Source organism: Equus quagga, chromosome 11, assembly GCF_021613505.1.
Source record: "Equus quagga isolate Etosha38 chromosome 11, UCLA_HA_Equagga_1.0, whole genome shotgun sequence".
Classification (NCBI taxonomy): domain Eukaryota; kingdom Metazoa; phylum Chordata; class Mammalia; order Perissodactyla; family Equidae; genus Equus; species Equus quagga.
Window position 1 is genome coordinate 35,689,343 of NC_060277.1, and position 13,902 is coordinate 35,703,244.

General features: G+C 35.4%; 1 protein-coding gene across 1 annotated transcript in view; it reads right to left on the reverse strand.

Annotated features, from left to right (window-relative positions):
* UFL1 (UFM1 specific ligase 1) overlaps positions 1 to 13,902 on the reverse strand; it is a 30,893-nt gene continuing 16,991 nt past the window's right edge. The window contains exons 10-19 of the mRNA XM_046676950.1: positions 13,423 to 13,602; positions 11,578 to 11,698; positions 9,251 to 9,367; positions 5,738 to 5,855; positions 4,419 to 4,582; positions 4,208 to 4,338; positions 2,481 to 2,561; positions 2,072 to 2,157; positions 1,348 to 1,528; positions 1 to 404 (exon numbers count right to left, since the gene is read on the reverse strand). Coding sequence (XP_046532906.1) covers positions 186 to 404; positions 1,348 to 1,528; positions 2,072 to 2,157; positions 2,481 to 2,561; positions 4,208 to 4,338; positions 4,419 to 4,582; positions 5,738 to 5,855; positions 9,251 to 9,367; positions 11,578 to 11,698; positions 13,423 to 13,602 — 1,398 coding nt within the window. The 3' untranslated portion in view covers positions 1 to 185. The remainder of the gene's footprint in view (positions 405 to 1,347; positions 1,529 to 2,071; positions 2,158 to 2,480; positions 2,562 to 4,207; positions 4,339 to 4,418; positions 4,583 to 5,737; positions 5,856 to 9,250; positions 9,368 to 11,577; positions 11,699 to 13,422; positions 13,603 to 13,902) is intronic.

The following is a 13,902-nucleotide window of genomic DNA, read 5'->3' on the forward strand; positions in this document are numbered from 1 at the left end:
TTTAGAAAAATTCACAAGTTTATGAGATTTACATTGAATACAACACAACTGTTTTAACTGAATTGTGTGGGTGGGAGGGGCTGTTAATAGGGATTGAGGATTGTGAAGTGAATATTTTTTTGTAACAATTCACCTTTAACTTTGGGGGAAAAAGTTTACCATATGACATAAGTAAATTAAGATCATTACTCTTCTGTCACAGATGATTTTCTGGACTTGAGAACAAGGTCTTTAATGGATGAAGAAAGTTCTTGAAGCTCTTTACGGGTGGTATTGGTGACATCTTCTTGTTCTTTGTCTAATTCATCACTCAAGGGATCATCTCCCTGCCCAGTCTTCTTATTTTGGCTTACTAACTGCTTTACAACCAAACCTTGATACTTTACCAAAAGAGTATGCTGATCCTGTGAAAACAGAAAGGAGAAGAAAAGTTAACATTTAATTTTCTGTGGAATACACAAAGTAGGATTTGTTCGACCAATACACACTGAAGGTCTTCATCTTTACAAATCACTGGCTGTATAAGTAGAAAGCTGAATCTAGCAAGGTCCTTGCTCTCAAGGAGTTTACAGTTTAGGGGAGATAAAAAATGAAGACAGATCATTTTAATCTAAGTTGACTTAGCTAGGTTCTAAGCTAGGTTGACTTAGCTAGGTTCAAAGAGACAGTCAAAGTGATATGTAAGTTGAAAGAAGCCAAATTACTTTTAGCTGAGGAGTTTCTCAGAAGAATTTGTGCAGGATAAGACTTTCTGAGCTGGTCCTTGAAAGACAGGCTAAACCTGCATAAGCTGAAATGAAAGACTGAACATTAGTCTATCTTTTCCAAAAGGCTAATTTCCAAATTCAGAATATTCTTACCATGGATCTTGAAGGATCCTGAAAGCTTCTTAAGCTATGCTGAGTTTTTATTTTTTATTTTTATTTATTTATTTATTTTTTGAGGAAGATTAGACCCGAGCTGACTACTGCCAATCCTCCTCTTTTTGCTAAGGAAGACTGGCCCTGAGCGAACATCTATGCCCATCTTCCTCTAGTTTATACGTGGGACGCCTACCACAGCATGGCTTTTGCCAAGCAGTGCCATGTCTGCACCCGGGATCCGAACCAGCCAACCCTGGGCCGCCGAGAAGCAGAACGTGCGAACTTAAGTGCTGTGCCACCGGGCTGGCCCCCTATGCTGAGTTTTTAAAATCAGTCTCCTAATTCATTGTTCACATTCTTGGAAGGAGAAAGATGCTGTAAATATGTTTTGTGTCTTAGTGTTCTCAAGGATTCATATCTATCCATTCAAAATATTCAGAATCTAAAAGCTTTAAAAGTTTCAAGTGCACTGAAAATGTAATACCTCTGGAATTTTCCCACTAAGAAAAGCAATGATCTGTGGGACACATCTTCCAGGTGCATGGAGCATGCTGTGGGTTGAGAACTGAAACAACAGGACTGATGTGAGGTGCAGAATGAGAGCAGGGTCTTCTGTGACTTTTAGCTGTTCAGCCAGTGCTTGCCGATGCTGGAACAGTATCTGCCTAAACAAAAAAAAAATCACACAAATACATGATCATATTTTAACAAGTTCTCACCAATTTCAGTTTTTCCCTTCTGCATTCGTTTTTAGCTTCTCTAGTTTAATTATCTAGTTCCATAAACATTTTAAGGGACCTTTTAAATACGGAATACAGACACACATAACCCTAAATGGTATGGATAAACTAACATGCTAGAAAATGACAGAAAAAGCCATATAGCAGAGATACTCACAGTAGGCTTTTTATTTTGAGTTGTTGGGGATCAAACAGAAGTGCATCAATTTAAACAAGATTTCCTGTAAAGAAGGTCTCAAAGCTAATAAGTTCCCAGGCTTGATCAGCTGTGAGATTAAAGAACTCTGCTGCCTTATCAGGATGGGCCAGGAAGGGACACCTAAGTATATGAAGACTGAACATACTTGAAGGTCTGAAGCCACTTAGATATACCAGTTCTCTATGTGAGATTCAGTCAAATACCAACTTCAGATATGAACTACCACATATCTAAGAATTTATTAATAATACAGATTAATTCAATGTTACCTTTCCCTTTTTTTGTCTCCCTTTTTCACCATAATATCACAAGCTTCTGCTGCAGAATCCAGACAAGAAAGAAAGTCTTCTATGCTCTGAAAAAGTATTTAATACCATGATTTACTTTTATAAACAGGCTGCCTAGAGAAATACAGCCATTTAATACTGTTTTACCATTTTACACCCTAAATAGAATTTTCAAAAAGCTCATTTTGTCGTTAAATTTGAAATGGTGACCTAGGACTAAAGAGTTCAGGTGAAATGCCCCAGCCTGGTCTCCCCTTCAGCTCCTGAGGATGAATCTGACTGCAGAATACTAGTTTTATATTTAGTTTACAATTATTCTGATAAAAATCTACTCAAAGATCACAAATTCTAGCCTCAATATCTAAACAAAATTGAATTAAACCTTCCTTACCTTCTCATTCAGAGCGCTGTGGAGCTTAGAGAGAGCTACTTTATTTTCTTCTGGTAATTTAGTTAATATTTTTTTTCTTACCTGTAGGAGGAAAAACATTCTTTTGGGATTGTGTCTTTGACAAGTGGTCTATATAAGATCAAACAAAACAAAAAAGTTTATTTATTACTATAATAGAATGCTGAATAGAATTTATCTTTGTTCTTGAATTTTAGGTCTCAAACTAGGGATAAAAATATGCTAAAAACATTCTCAAATTAGAGAGCTAGCCAACAGCCAGTCAGCCAGAGGCTAGATGCAGCCTTACTCCTCATCTGCTCCAGCAGGATAAGAGGAAGATGACAGAGGGAGAGACACAGACAGCATGCGTGCACAAGAAAGCAAGTGACTGCACCATTCATCTTATGGGAAAAAGAGAATTTGGGATAAGAGGCTACTCCTTCTCTTTTCTGTTGGGGTGGGAAGAGTGTTTTTTCCCTCTCTAATGCCAGGTGACAGGTGGCTCCACTCATAAAGATCAAGGATGCCTATAAGCTAGTGTTCTTGTTCCATGGATGCATGCTTGTGATAATGTATTGTGTGTGGAACCTTTTCAGCACACCCCTCTCCACATGATGTATCTTGTGATACTTGGTGGCATTCCTGACCAGAGTCTGATGACTCCTTCTAGTGCAAAATTTCTGGAGGAGGCCTACTGGAATGGCTTGGCTGGTAGCCCCTGAAGGCTACAGTGTGTCTTGGGAGACTGGGGCAACCTAATGACTCTCTGCCCTATGCCATCCAATCTTGCTGCGGCCCTTGAAGGGCATGGGCCAGGACTGACGTATTTCCTCCAGCAGAGGCCGGCACAGGGGCAGGATACATGAGACTGTGCAGGCCGTTGGGGACTCACTGCTCAAGCTGAACGAGGGACGGAGGACAGTCCCTTGCCGGGGTAGGAGGGAGAAATAAACCTACTTCTGTTTGGAGGTTTAGGGGGAGGTCCTTGCTATGAGAGGGATCACAGAATGCTGAAAAACATCCCCCCAAAGCAACCTATGCCACCTATGTGGCAACAGCCAAATCGCAAGAGGCCAGAAGCACGCGACTGATTTGGTCTGACCTAGGTTAAAGCCAGTGATATGCAGTCAGTCACAGGCAGGTGCTTTTGCTTCCTTCCTTTTTCCTAAATCTCCAACTTTAAGTGGATATAGAAGGATGAGGAAGAAGAGGAGGAGGAGTTGTCTTAGGGACAGACCACACCCTTCTTCTTCCTCTAGGCTGCTGGGAGCCACAACTCCACATTGCCAGAAGGCAAGAGATGTGCCTTGAATTTGGTTTGAGAGTAGAATTTTAAAAACTAACCTGGAATTAGTCTAAATATTGAAATGAAATGGTATCATTAAATGAAAATGACTGCAAAGTTATGGAATCTGGCCAGAATGCTAAGGGACTTGCAACTCAGCAGGAAAAAGGGATGTGACATAATAATAACTAGGAAAAAATAAAACCGTTGATTCCAAAGTAATTAAGCATTACTACTTTTAATAGACTGGTTATATTACCAATCCTGCTAGCAACCATATATACTTGTACTAAAGTTGAACTAAAAATCTGATAGATTTTTTTTCTAAACCTCTTTCTTGTATTTTATTTTCCTTTTAGACTATTTCAGATGTAAGAAAATAAAACATGCTCAGATTTCAAAACCAAACACATTAAGAGTGGCAAGAAAATCACTAACATACTTCACTTGTAATGGTTGCAGGATCGTCTACTGCCATCATTAAATCCGAAGCTAAGAAGTTGAAAATGAGGTTGGTGATATCAGTACACACTGTCTTCAGTAAGTGCTTGGTGAGAGCAGCCTGCGTATCATCTGGAAAATAAAGGTGGTTTATTAAAATGAATGCCCAAAAACAATTATGAGAATCTATGAAAAAACAGGATTAAGTATACCTGTAAAGAACTTCATCCCTTTTTCAAACAATCGAATATTATTGTAAAGGTTTGAAACCTCTTCTTGCAAGTCCTTGATTGTGCGCTTTCTTCCAGTTCCAGAGGCAGAAGTTGAAGACATGAATACTGAACGTACCACCTCGAGATAAGTTTTATTAAGAGGTCTGTGGCAAGACACATATATTTAGTTTATTAAAACATACTGGATTTACATAGATAAGAAATTTTGCTTCTACAGAAATAAGGTTTAAGAAAACATCTCTGTTTTTTTAAACAAATAAGATTAATTTGGAGAATAGTTCATAAGAATTTGTCTTTCAATCCCAAGAATTATAATTTAAATGGATTAGTTTTTTCAATTTTGTAGTCAAAGTTACTGCACTAAAGACAACAAGATCAACAATAACAAAAACTTCAAGTCAAATTTAATTCAAAGCAGCTTTTATTTTGGAGAGTAGAAGACTATACATCTGTTCTCCATCATAAGGAATAACTTAAATTCTCAATTTCTAAAGTACTATAACAGATAATATATTTTAAAAAACCCTTTTATGCTCAACAACTCAGATTATTTTAAAAAGTAACAGCAAATGCTTAGCAGTAACTACTTCATCTTCTTAGATTTGAAAAACATGATTATGCAATGTATTCATGCACAAAAAATATCCACATAAGTTAAAAAAAAAAAAATCTCACTACAAAAGCTGTATTTCTGAATTCAAAAAGTTAGATGCACTAGGCCCCCAGATTGCATTTATGGAAGCTTACACATTAGGACTAACTTGAGGGAAGACCACGTTACTTAGTAATGGTCAACTTATACATAATTTCTTTTATTTCTGTATAAAAATAAATTTAGCCTGGCTCATTTACAAGGTAGTGCTGTCTAAATTTATTCTCTTTGAAGGCAGTTTGTTACTTTATCTTCTCCCTAAAAGTGCACTGTTTACTCTGTCAAATCCAGACAGAAAAGGATCTTTCCTTCCTTCTAGACACCACTTTTCATGCTATGGGAGAGACCAGCCAGTGATTAGTGCTGCTGTTTTTCTCCCACCTAGGACGGTGAGAGCAGTGAACGAGGATGCCTCCATGCTGTCACCTTTTACTTCCCATACTGCCTTGCCCCATGCACTTAAAGGTTTGTTGAGTTGAACTGCTTCTGTAGGCAAACAAAATCTGGCATTTGGTGGCTAGATTAAATTCTAAGCTTTGAAAAGAAAACACCTATAATGTATGTTTTCTATGATCTTGCTTAAAATTTTATTTAATAACTCGCTGAATTTCTACCATAAATAGAAAAAACATGTTTTTATACTTGCCTTACTAAGTACTCGGCAAGTTCAGAAATAAATTCCTCAGGGGCATCTTGTGTGTGTTTTCTTAAAAAGTCTTCAATTTCATCTTGGAACATAAAAGTGATCTCTGGCTTCTTCTTTACTATAATAGAAATGAGCAATGGGAAAAAACAACAACCAAAACAAATAAGCAACCTAAAAGCAAATAAGGTTCATTAACATATTTAATAAATGGTAATTCATTCACTGTCTACCATAAAGACTCTTGTATTTTTATGTCATCAAAATTGCCAATGTCAAATAACAATAACTAATGAAAACAATTTTAAAAGTAGGATATATATAGTAACACTTCTTTTCAGTAATAATTTTCTAACTTCATTTAAAAATGACTATTTTCCACAAGTCAATCAGAAAATAATAAAGACGATTTTCCCCTGATCTAACTTGGATTGATGCAAATAGTTGAAATCAAAACAATCAAGTAGATGGAAAAAAAATCTTTTAGGAAAGAATAATTTCTCTTTGTTGAACAATGGATACTGAGCAAAATTTCCTTCTTTATAAAAATGAATATTTACTAAAAATTAAATCATCCTTATAGTTTACGTAAGATCTTCAAGAAAAGTCCTTATAATCATGTGAACCATAACTCCAGTAGAATTAATCTAAAAATTGTCTTTTTGGAAAGCATAGATGAAAAAACCCTCAATTTTATACCTATAATTTATTTTTGCCCTCACAATAATTCCACACCAAGGAAAATTTGTATGCAGCTACTATAATGAAAATAATTGTTAATTCTAGAAATGTCACGTCTAGTCACTTACTTGGAAAAGTACAGGTTGCAGACAAAGAAAGCTAACAAAATTTCCAGTATTAACTGTAAAAGTATAAAAGTGATTATTTCCAGCTAAATTATATTGACTCCAAAAGTCAAACCTTAGAAATAAATATAAACTAGCTCAAAAATCAATTTTCACTATGCAGGAAGATCTAAGTAGTTGAGATCACAGCTTCAGAATAGACAAGTAGTACCCTTTCTTTTTGAGATCTGCTATCCATCCCTGATCTTTTACACCAAATAGTTTCTGATTTGTCTGCTGCCTACATGCATTTCACAAGTTATTAAATTGTATTTCCTTCTAGTAATCTTTCACACTAAGTTGATCCTACATTTTAGCTGAAAACCTAATTACATCCCCCATTTCAGAGATTACAACTCAACCCTTTCTCAAAAGCACTGAAATTACCTTTTCTTAGGTAGAATGGTTTTACTACTTTTATAGTCCCTCTCCATAATCTATGCACAAAAAGAGTATCACATGCCTCATTTAACAATTACTTAAGGCTGCAGATATTAGAGAACTATTTTCTTAAATGCCCCTTCACTCCCACCCCTAGTACATCTGGGGAATAGAGAAATCCATTAATCAATGAAAAATTAAAACTCACACAGGATAGTCTTAATACTGTTTAAAATAAGGGTAGAGCTATTTCTATGAAGACACTTTCCCTGTAATTATACTCTTTTAGGCACGTCAAGAACAGTAACTATTTTTGCCTATCTTAGAATACTTTAAAGATGGATCTTAAGCAACTGTGCTATTACAAGTAGTAGCACATTATGTCTATATGTGGTATGTCTACTACACATACAACTAGTAGACAGTAGTAGTAGCAGACAGTTTGTAGTAGTAGTAGCACAAGACAGCACTTCAGCTGTCAAGTGACAGCTGAAGCCATGTCACTTGATATCCACATCTCCCAGCTCTAGTCCATACATAATGAAATCTGTGGAAGAGGTAAAATAAAAACCTCAAATTCTCATCATTTCAAGTTCTTTTTTTCTTTTTGCTGGGGAAAAGAAGGAAGGAGGTATTATAGTTTTAAGTTGATTTTTCTTTTTGAGGAAGATTAGCCCTGAGCTAACATCTGCTGCCAATCCTCCTCTTTTTGCTGAGGAAGACTGGCCCTGAGCTAACATCCGTGCCCATCTTCCTCTACTTTATGTGTGGGAGGCCTACCACAGCATGGCTTGCCAAGCAGTGCCATGTCCACACCCGGGATCTGAACTGGTGAACCCCGGGCTGCCGAAGCGGAACGTGCAAAGTAAACTGCTGAGCCACCGGGCCAGCCTCTAAGTTAATTTTTTTTAAACAGAAACATAAAAAGTCAATTTCATTTAGAAAAACAAAGTAAGATGCCTCTTGCTAGCTTAATCATAACAAACACTAACAAGCTTAGGAAAAGAAAGATGCATATACCAAATTCTCCCCCTTAGAAAGAGGGAACCAACCAATTAGGTGTTACCATAAAAATTAAACATGTATACAATTAACATTTCCTACTTAAATTTGCAGAAATCCACTTTTCATAAAATATTGTAATTTGTTTTGCACAGCAGTGGGAGACCATAAAAATAATCATGCAAGCTGAAACTGTGCAAAGTGTTCTTAAAAATAATGGGAAAACTTACGATTCTTCTGTGACCTTTAAAAAATGTTTGTGAAAACATTAAAAGCTCTTACGCTGGTTATAAATGTATAGAGAAATGAAAAATAAAACAAATTTACAATTTAGTACACGATAATTTAGCTCATCAGAAACACTGAGAGTGAAAGTGTTTTATTTCTTTGTAAAAAACAAAGAATAGTTTGAACAGTGTTTCACATCTCATCCTGTAACTTACAATACAAAGCAAGCATCTTTTCTATGCCTTGGCAAGCTGTAATACTCTTTTTTTAACTCTGGATCAGCTTCCAACATTTTGTCCTTTGCCCTTTCAAAGTCGTGAAACATCTGAGAATTCCTTTAATGTGAAGTTTTTTGCCAACTTCACATCCTCTAAGACATTTTCATCCTTTCTGTTACAATCACTTTCCTCATTTATGTCAGTAAGTGTGCCTTTACCAAGTTCCTCTGGCTGCGGAGCCAGCCAGAGTCTCTTGAACAGCGCTAACGTTAACATTCCCACGGTCAGCTATTTCTTCTATAACTCCATTTCTTCTTGATTCACATTTTATTGCCAGTGTTATAGCTTTCATTTCTTCACTGCATTTTCATCTTTGTTGGCCAATTCCCTCTTTTGGTTATCCATGTTTGTAAAATGTCACGTGGATTTATCACTGTGAGAAAGGAGGCAACACAACTACATGCTTTGTTGTCTGTTCATGAAACGAATACGAGACGCATAGTGATCAATCACTGACAAACTTTGAAAGAAGCGATGTGATTCTCACAGATCATGATGCACATCTGTTGTTTATGTGCTGAGTTGTGGACTGAGGAGCTAGTATCGAAGTTTCTACTTCATGCAATTATTCACAGTGAATGTATTTTGGTATCTGAAATTTGAACCATCTTGTTGGGGCACTGATATTTAACCAAACTGTGGTAAGTGAAATTTGTGCCCACTGAAACCATGCAAAGCAAGGATTTCCCATATAAGCACACACACTTAATTATATGTATCTTAAGAACAGATGTTAAAAAACTCATGCACATACAAAGGAAGAGTAAAATAAAGCTACACACCAGTATGAGATGATTCGTCATCACTTTCATCATCTTTTCTTCCTTTCTTCTTGGTTTTTTTAATTTTGTACTCTCTGGCATTGCCACCGCCACCTCCTCTCACACTTCCACTGCCCTCTGGTGGAAAATGACATTAGTTAGTATTGCCTAACTAAATCACCATTTTTAGAAAATGATGACACCAAATTGTCATATTTAACTTTTCAGCATAAAAAAGCCAAATAATTAAAAAAACTGTTAGCTGCTTTTAAACTTGGAGTTTATTAAAATAAAAGCTTAGTAAATTCAATCAATAAGTAATAAAATATGAAATCTCTTGAATTTGAGCAACTGCCTTAGATCGCCTGTCTGCTCTAAATGTAGTCTCTTCCTGCTTCTCTAATGTCACCTCTTTTCTGTAGTTTTGTCTGACTTTTTCTTGGCCATACCCATTCCTTTAACCTCCTCTTCTGCCTTCCCCAAAAGAAATGTGTCCTCATTTGCTCATCTCTGTTACCGCCTCATTAATAATCCTAATTACAATACTTCACAAATTTAATTATACTTGATTTTGTCTTCTCAGTTGATAGATTATTACCCACGTTTACAGGAGATATCCTGCAGGGAGCACATTTCAGTAAAGTTTGTATCCTTGGGGTTAAAGCAATAACAGGTGCTCAAGAAATGTTGATCATGAATATTAAATTGGTTAAGTAGAAAAATATTATTCTCAATCACCTACTGGCTAAATGAAAACTAAAAAATACACAAATCACAAAACAAACTCAAACACTGTAAATAACAGTAAAAGAGTTACTGAAGTATTTCTCTGCTATTGGATATTTACAATTAAAATATCTATACAAGGAAACAATACTAAAACTTAACAACAAGATTTAAATACTGAAAAATACTGAAACTATATTTCTTCACAGAAGACTTTTTTTAGTGAAATAAGATTTGTGTAAAGATCTTTTTCTAAATTCTAAGTAGAATTCCCTTAGATATCATATCATAATTAAAAGTTCTATAAATTTATTTTCCCTTGCTTTTATGATAGAAAAATACAATTTTCAAAAGCACAAGTCTAAAGCACATAGGCTTTTTACACTTGGTAATAAGTTTCTTATGGAGAAACTTTCCTGTTTGACATTATTCCATGTTCTCTAATTAAACTATTAACAGCACTATCACTGAGAACAAAACACCAGACGTCCCTGAAGTTTTAGAAAGAAATAAAACAGACTAGTTATACTGACATAAGTGCAACCAATTGCTTAATGTGAATGTATAATTATATCTCCAAATAATATGATAAAATATGCATGGCTGTGAATACTAGTATGATTTATTGGAGTAGTTTGTGGTAATCTTCTCAGAAGAATAGAAAGAAATTTTAAAGTATTATTGAAAGATTTCGTAGAAAAAAGTTTTTGAAGAGGAATGAAATGATCTCAAAGAGACAGGAGTGAATTCCACAGCAAATATAAATTTTTATAACATATGTTCAACATAGTTGTATTTAATAATGAAATATATTGAGTATCTAATTTCTTTAACTGTCATATTGCACTAACAATATTGTTCCTACCATAAAAAGTATGGAAAATACATGTTACTTTCCAAATGCAAGTTACTAGCATACCAGTGCTACCTAAGATAATTTCCAGTGATTCCAAAATAAAAGAAATTACAAAAAGTAGTATCTCCTTGGGAAATTTATTCGTTCAGTAAATATTTATCAAGCACCTAAAATACAGCAAGGAGTGCTCTAAGTACTAGGGAAACAACAATAAATGAGATGTATAACATTTTCAAACAAATGCATCACAGTGATAAAAGCTATACAAAAGAACTGGGAAGATAACATGATGGAGAGTAACTATGTCCACTATTCTGGGTGGTTAGGGAGGCCGCTCTAAGGAACTGACATTTAAAGATGAGCTCTGAATAACAAGAAGAAATGAGTTACTTGAAGTTCGAGAGAGAATATTCCAGGTAGAGGGAACAGCTAGTGCAAAGGCCTTGAGGTGAATGTGAATTTGCCAAGTTTGAGAATCAAAAAATGGCTACTGGTCTGGACAATGGAGGGAGGGGGAAGGGCAACAGGAGATGGGCCAGATCATGAAATGAATTTAGTTCTCACAAAATAAAACAAAGAGTAAGTAATCACCAATATTTCCATTTTTGTAATCAAAATTTAATTCATTAGCAAAAAATTTGGTACTATTAGCAGTTAAAGGTTAATCAAGAAAACAAAAAGCCTTTCAAAGAGTCTAATAAATGCAAAGTTTACTGCAACAAACAAAAAACTCATCTTTGAATCTTCTTCAATAATAATTTATTACCTGTTGCTTTCCTCCTTCGTTCATCTTTTTTATCCTTTTTACTTGTATTAATGCTTTCTAGAATGGAAACTTGTTTCAGATCTTCTTCAGTGATTACATGCACAGGATTATTTTTCATTTCCTGAAATAAAACATGCTTTTTTTGGTAGGAAAAATATATATTTCAAAAAGCATAAAAGAAAAGTTGTTTATATACTCCCTTACATCCTAATTCTTCTTGTTTGGTTTGATTGCTAAGAACTATAGAGCTTTGTCTCACAGTTGCCACTCTGAGACTGCTTCTCCTCGCCAAAAATCAGTCTCTTCCCTTGCTGTTCTCAGCTTTTTGTATCTATTGCCAGCTAATAAGAAACCCTAGCTGTCCCTGAACACGTGATCACACAGCATCAGATGCACTCCTCTTCAGCTGTTACCAGCTGGGTTTTCTACTGCTTAACAGGTGACTCTTGCTCCCTTTCTTTATGAGACTCCCAAGTCCAGTGCCACGTGGATACCTGAGATAACTGGAAAGATAACAAAATCTCCAACCGCCATCCCACCAAAATGACCATATATGAGGTGCACACTTGGTCATATAAACTTTGTTTTTCCTCTGGACTCATTTTTGATATCTGTGTTTTAAAAATTTATGTTAGGAACGATGAACTATTGCCAAGTTCAGAAACTGTCCTTCATCAGGGGAAAGCTTTCTAAAACTGTAGTGACAATGAGTATATTAAAATGATATTTCCATTTCGGTTTTCCAAAGCAAAATGTTTAGAATGTTGACAGATCAAACAACAGAATCACTTTTTTTATGAATTTATTTTTGTAGTTGGAGGGAGGAGCACAAGGAAAGAAAAAATTGATGACCATTTTAAGTTTGTACTTCAGTAAAAGTTGCAAACAAAAATAATGTAGCCATTTAGTAACTGGTAGCTAACATGTACCAGATATTTTATATACATCCCTCCTTTATTCACATTTATCCTTTTAAGAGTAGGCACAATGATCCTTTGTTTGAAGATGAGGAAAGTGGAGGTCTGTTTGTTCAAAGTGAAACAAAGTAAACAAATTGAGAGGTTTACTGCTAGCAATCCTGTGTACCTTTTACTCCTCTCTGCTGCTTAGCAGGCCCAATGGAGAAAATGACTTCATTTTTTAGACTATTAAAGAGCTTAAAAGGAATACAGATAAATACAAATTATTTACATATTTAATAAGCCCTCATGAATTTATTTATAGTCTAAGATAGATAGGCTTGTTCTACCTATTTGTGAGCAGGCTTTATAAGTAGATGGTGCTAAATAGAAGCATGAACTGTACAGCCATTAAAGCAGACTTGGCATGACCTCTACTTCTAAACACTTTGACAGCACTTGCTCTGAGGAACTAATCAATTTTGATAGTAACAAATAATTTCTTTCCTCAGTTAAGTTATCCTATTTGTGCAGCCCAAATAGGTTAAATTAATGAGGTTCTGCTAGACTTAGTAAACAGACTGTGTACTCAGTGATAAATACACTGTATTTATACAAATAATCCACACAGACCGTTTTTGTAGATTTTAATGTTGGACAATATCCTCAGATGACTTAATTGTTAAGTGTATAATTTCATTTACATGATTTTATTTTATAAAATCAGCTCTCTAAGTTCTAATTTATATGTCCTGATGGGAATGAAGAAGGAGAAAAACAAATCCAGGAGAAGAAACAAAAAAAGGAATGACGTGTTAAAGGAAAATGATGTATGAAAACCAGTGTTCATTTTGGGCAAACTGCTTTCTTCATTTTTCAAAACACATTAGATGACTCTAATGTGAAACTACTGTTAAGATGAGTAGGTGAAGGAAATCTGGCATACCTTTTCAGCTTTTTGGTGCATCAGTTCACTGAAGAGATCTGAACAGTCATTTATAAATTTTTCACTGACTACCACGGTGTCGCTAAAGACTACAGCTGAAGCCTGTTTGCTGAATGCTCTCATCACCTGTTGAAGCAACATTGCAGCATCTTCAACTGAGAAAGAACTGGGTAGCAGAGGCTAGAATTACAAACAAAAGGAAAACAAAGTATAAATGCGATATAATACAGATAAACCATTTGTTATATATATGCCCTCCCTAGGTAATCTCATTAAGTCTAATGGCTTTTGGAACTATCTATATGCTGATAACCTTCCAAATTATGCTTGTGCTTTCATCATCGCCCTGACACTGGAATCACACATCCTACTGCCTCCTTAACCTTTTCACTCATATGCCTAATAGGCATCTCAAATTTAACAAGCCCCAAACAACACTGATTTGCAGCCACCTGCCCCCAGACTCCCCGCTCCCATCTA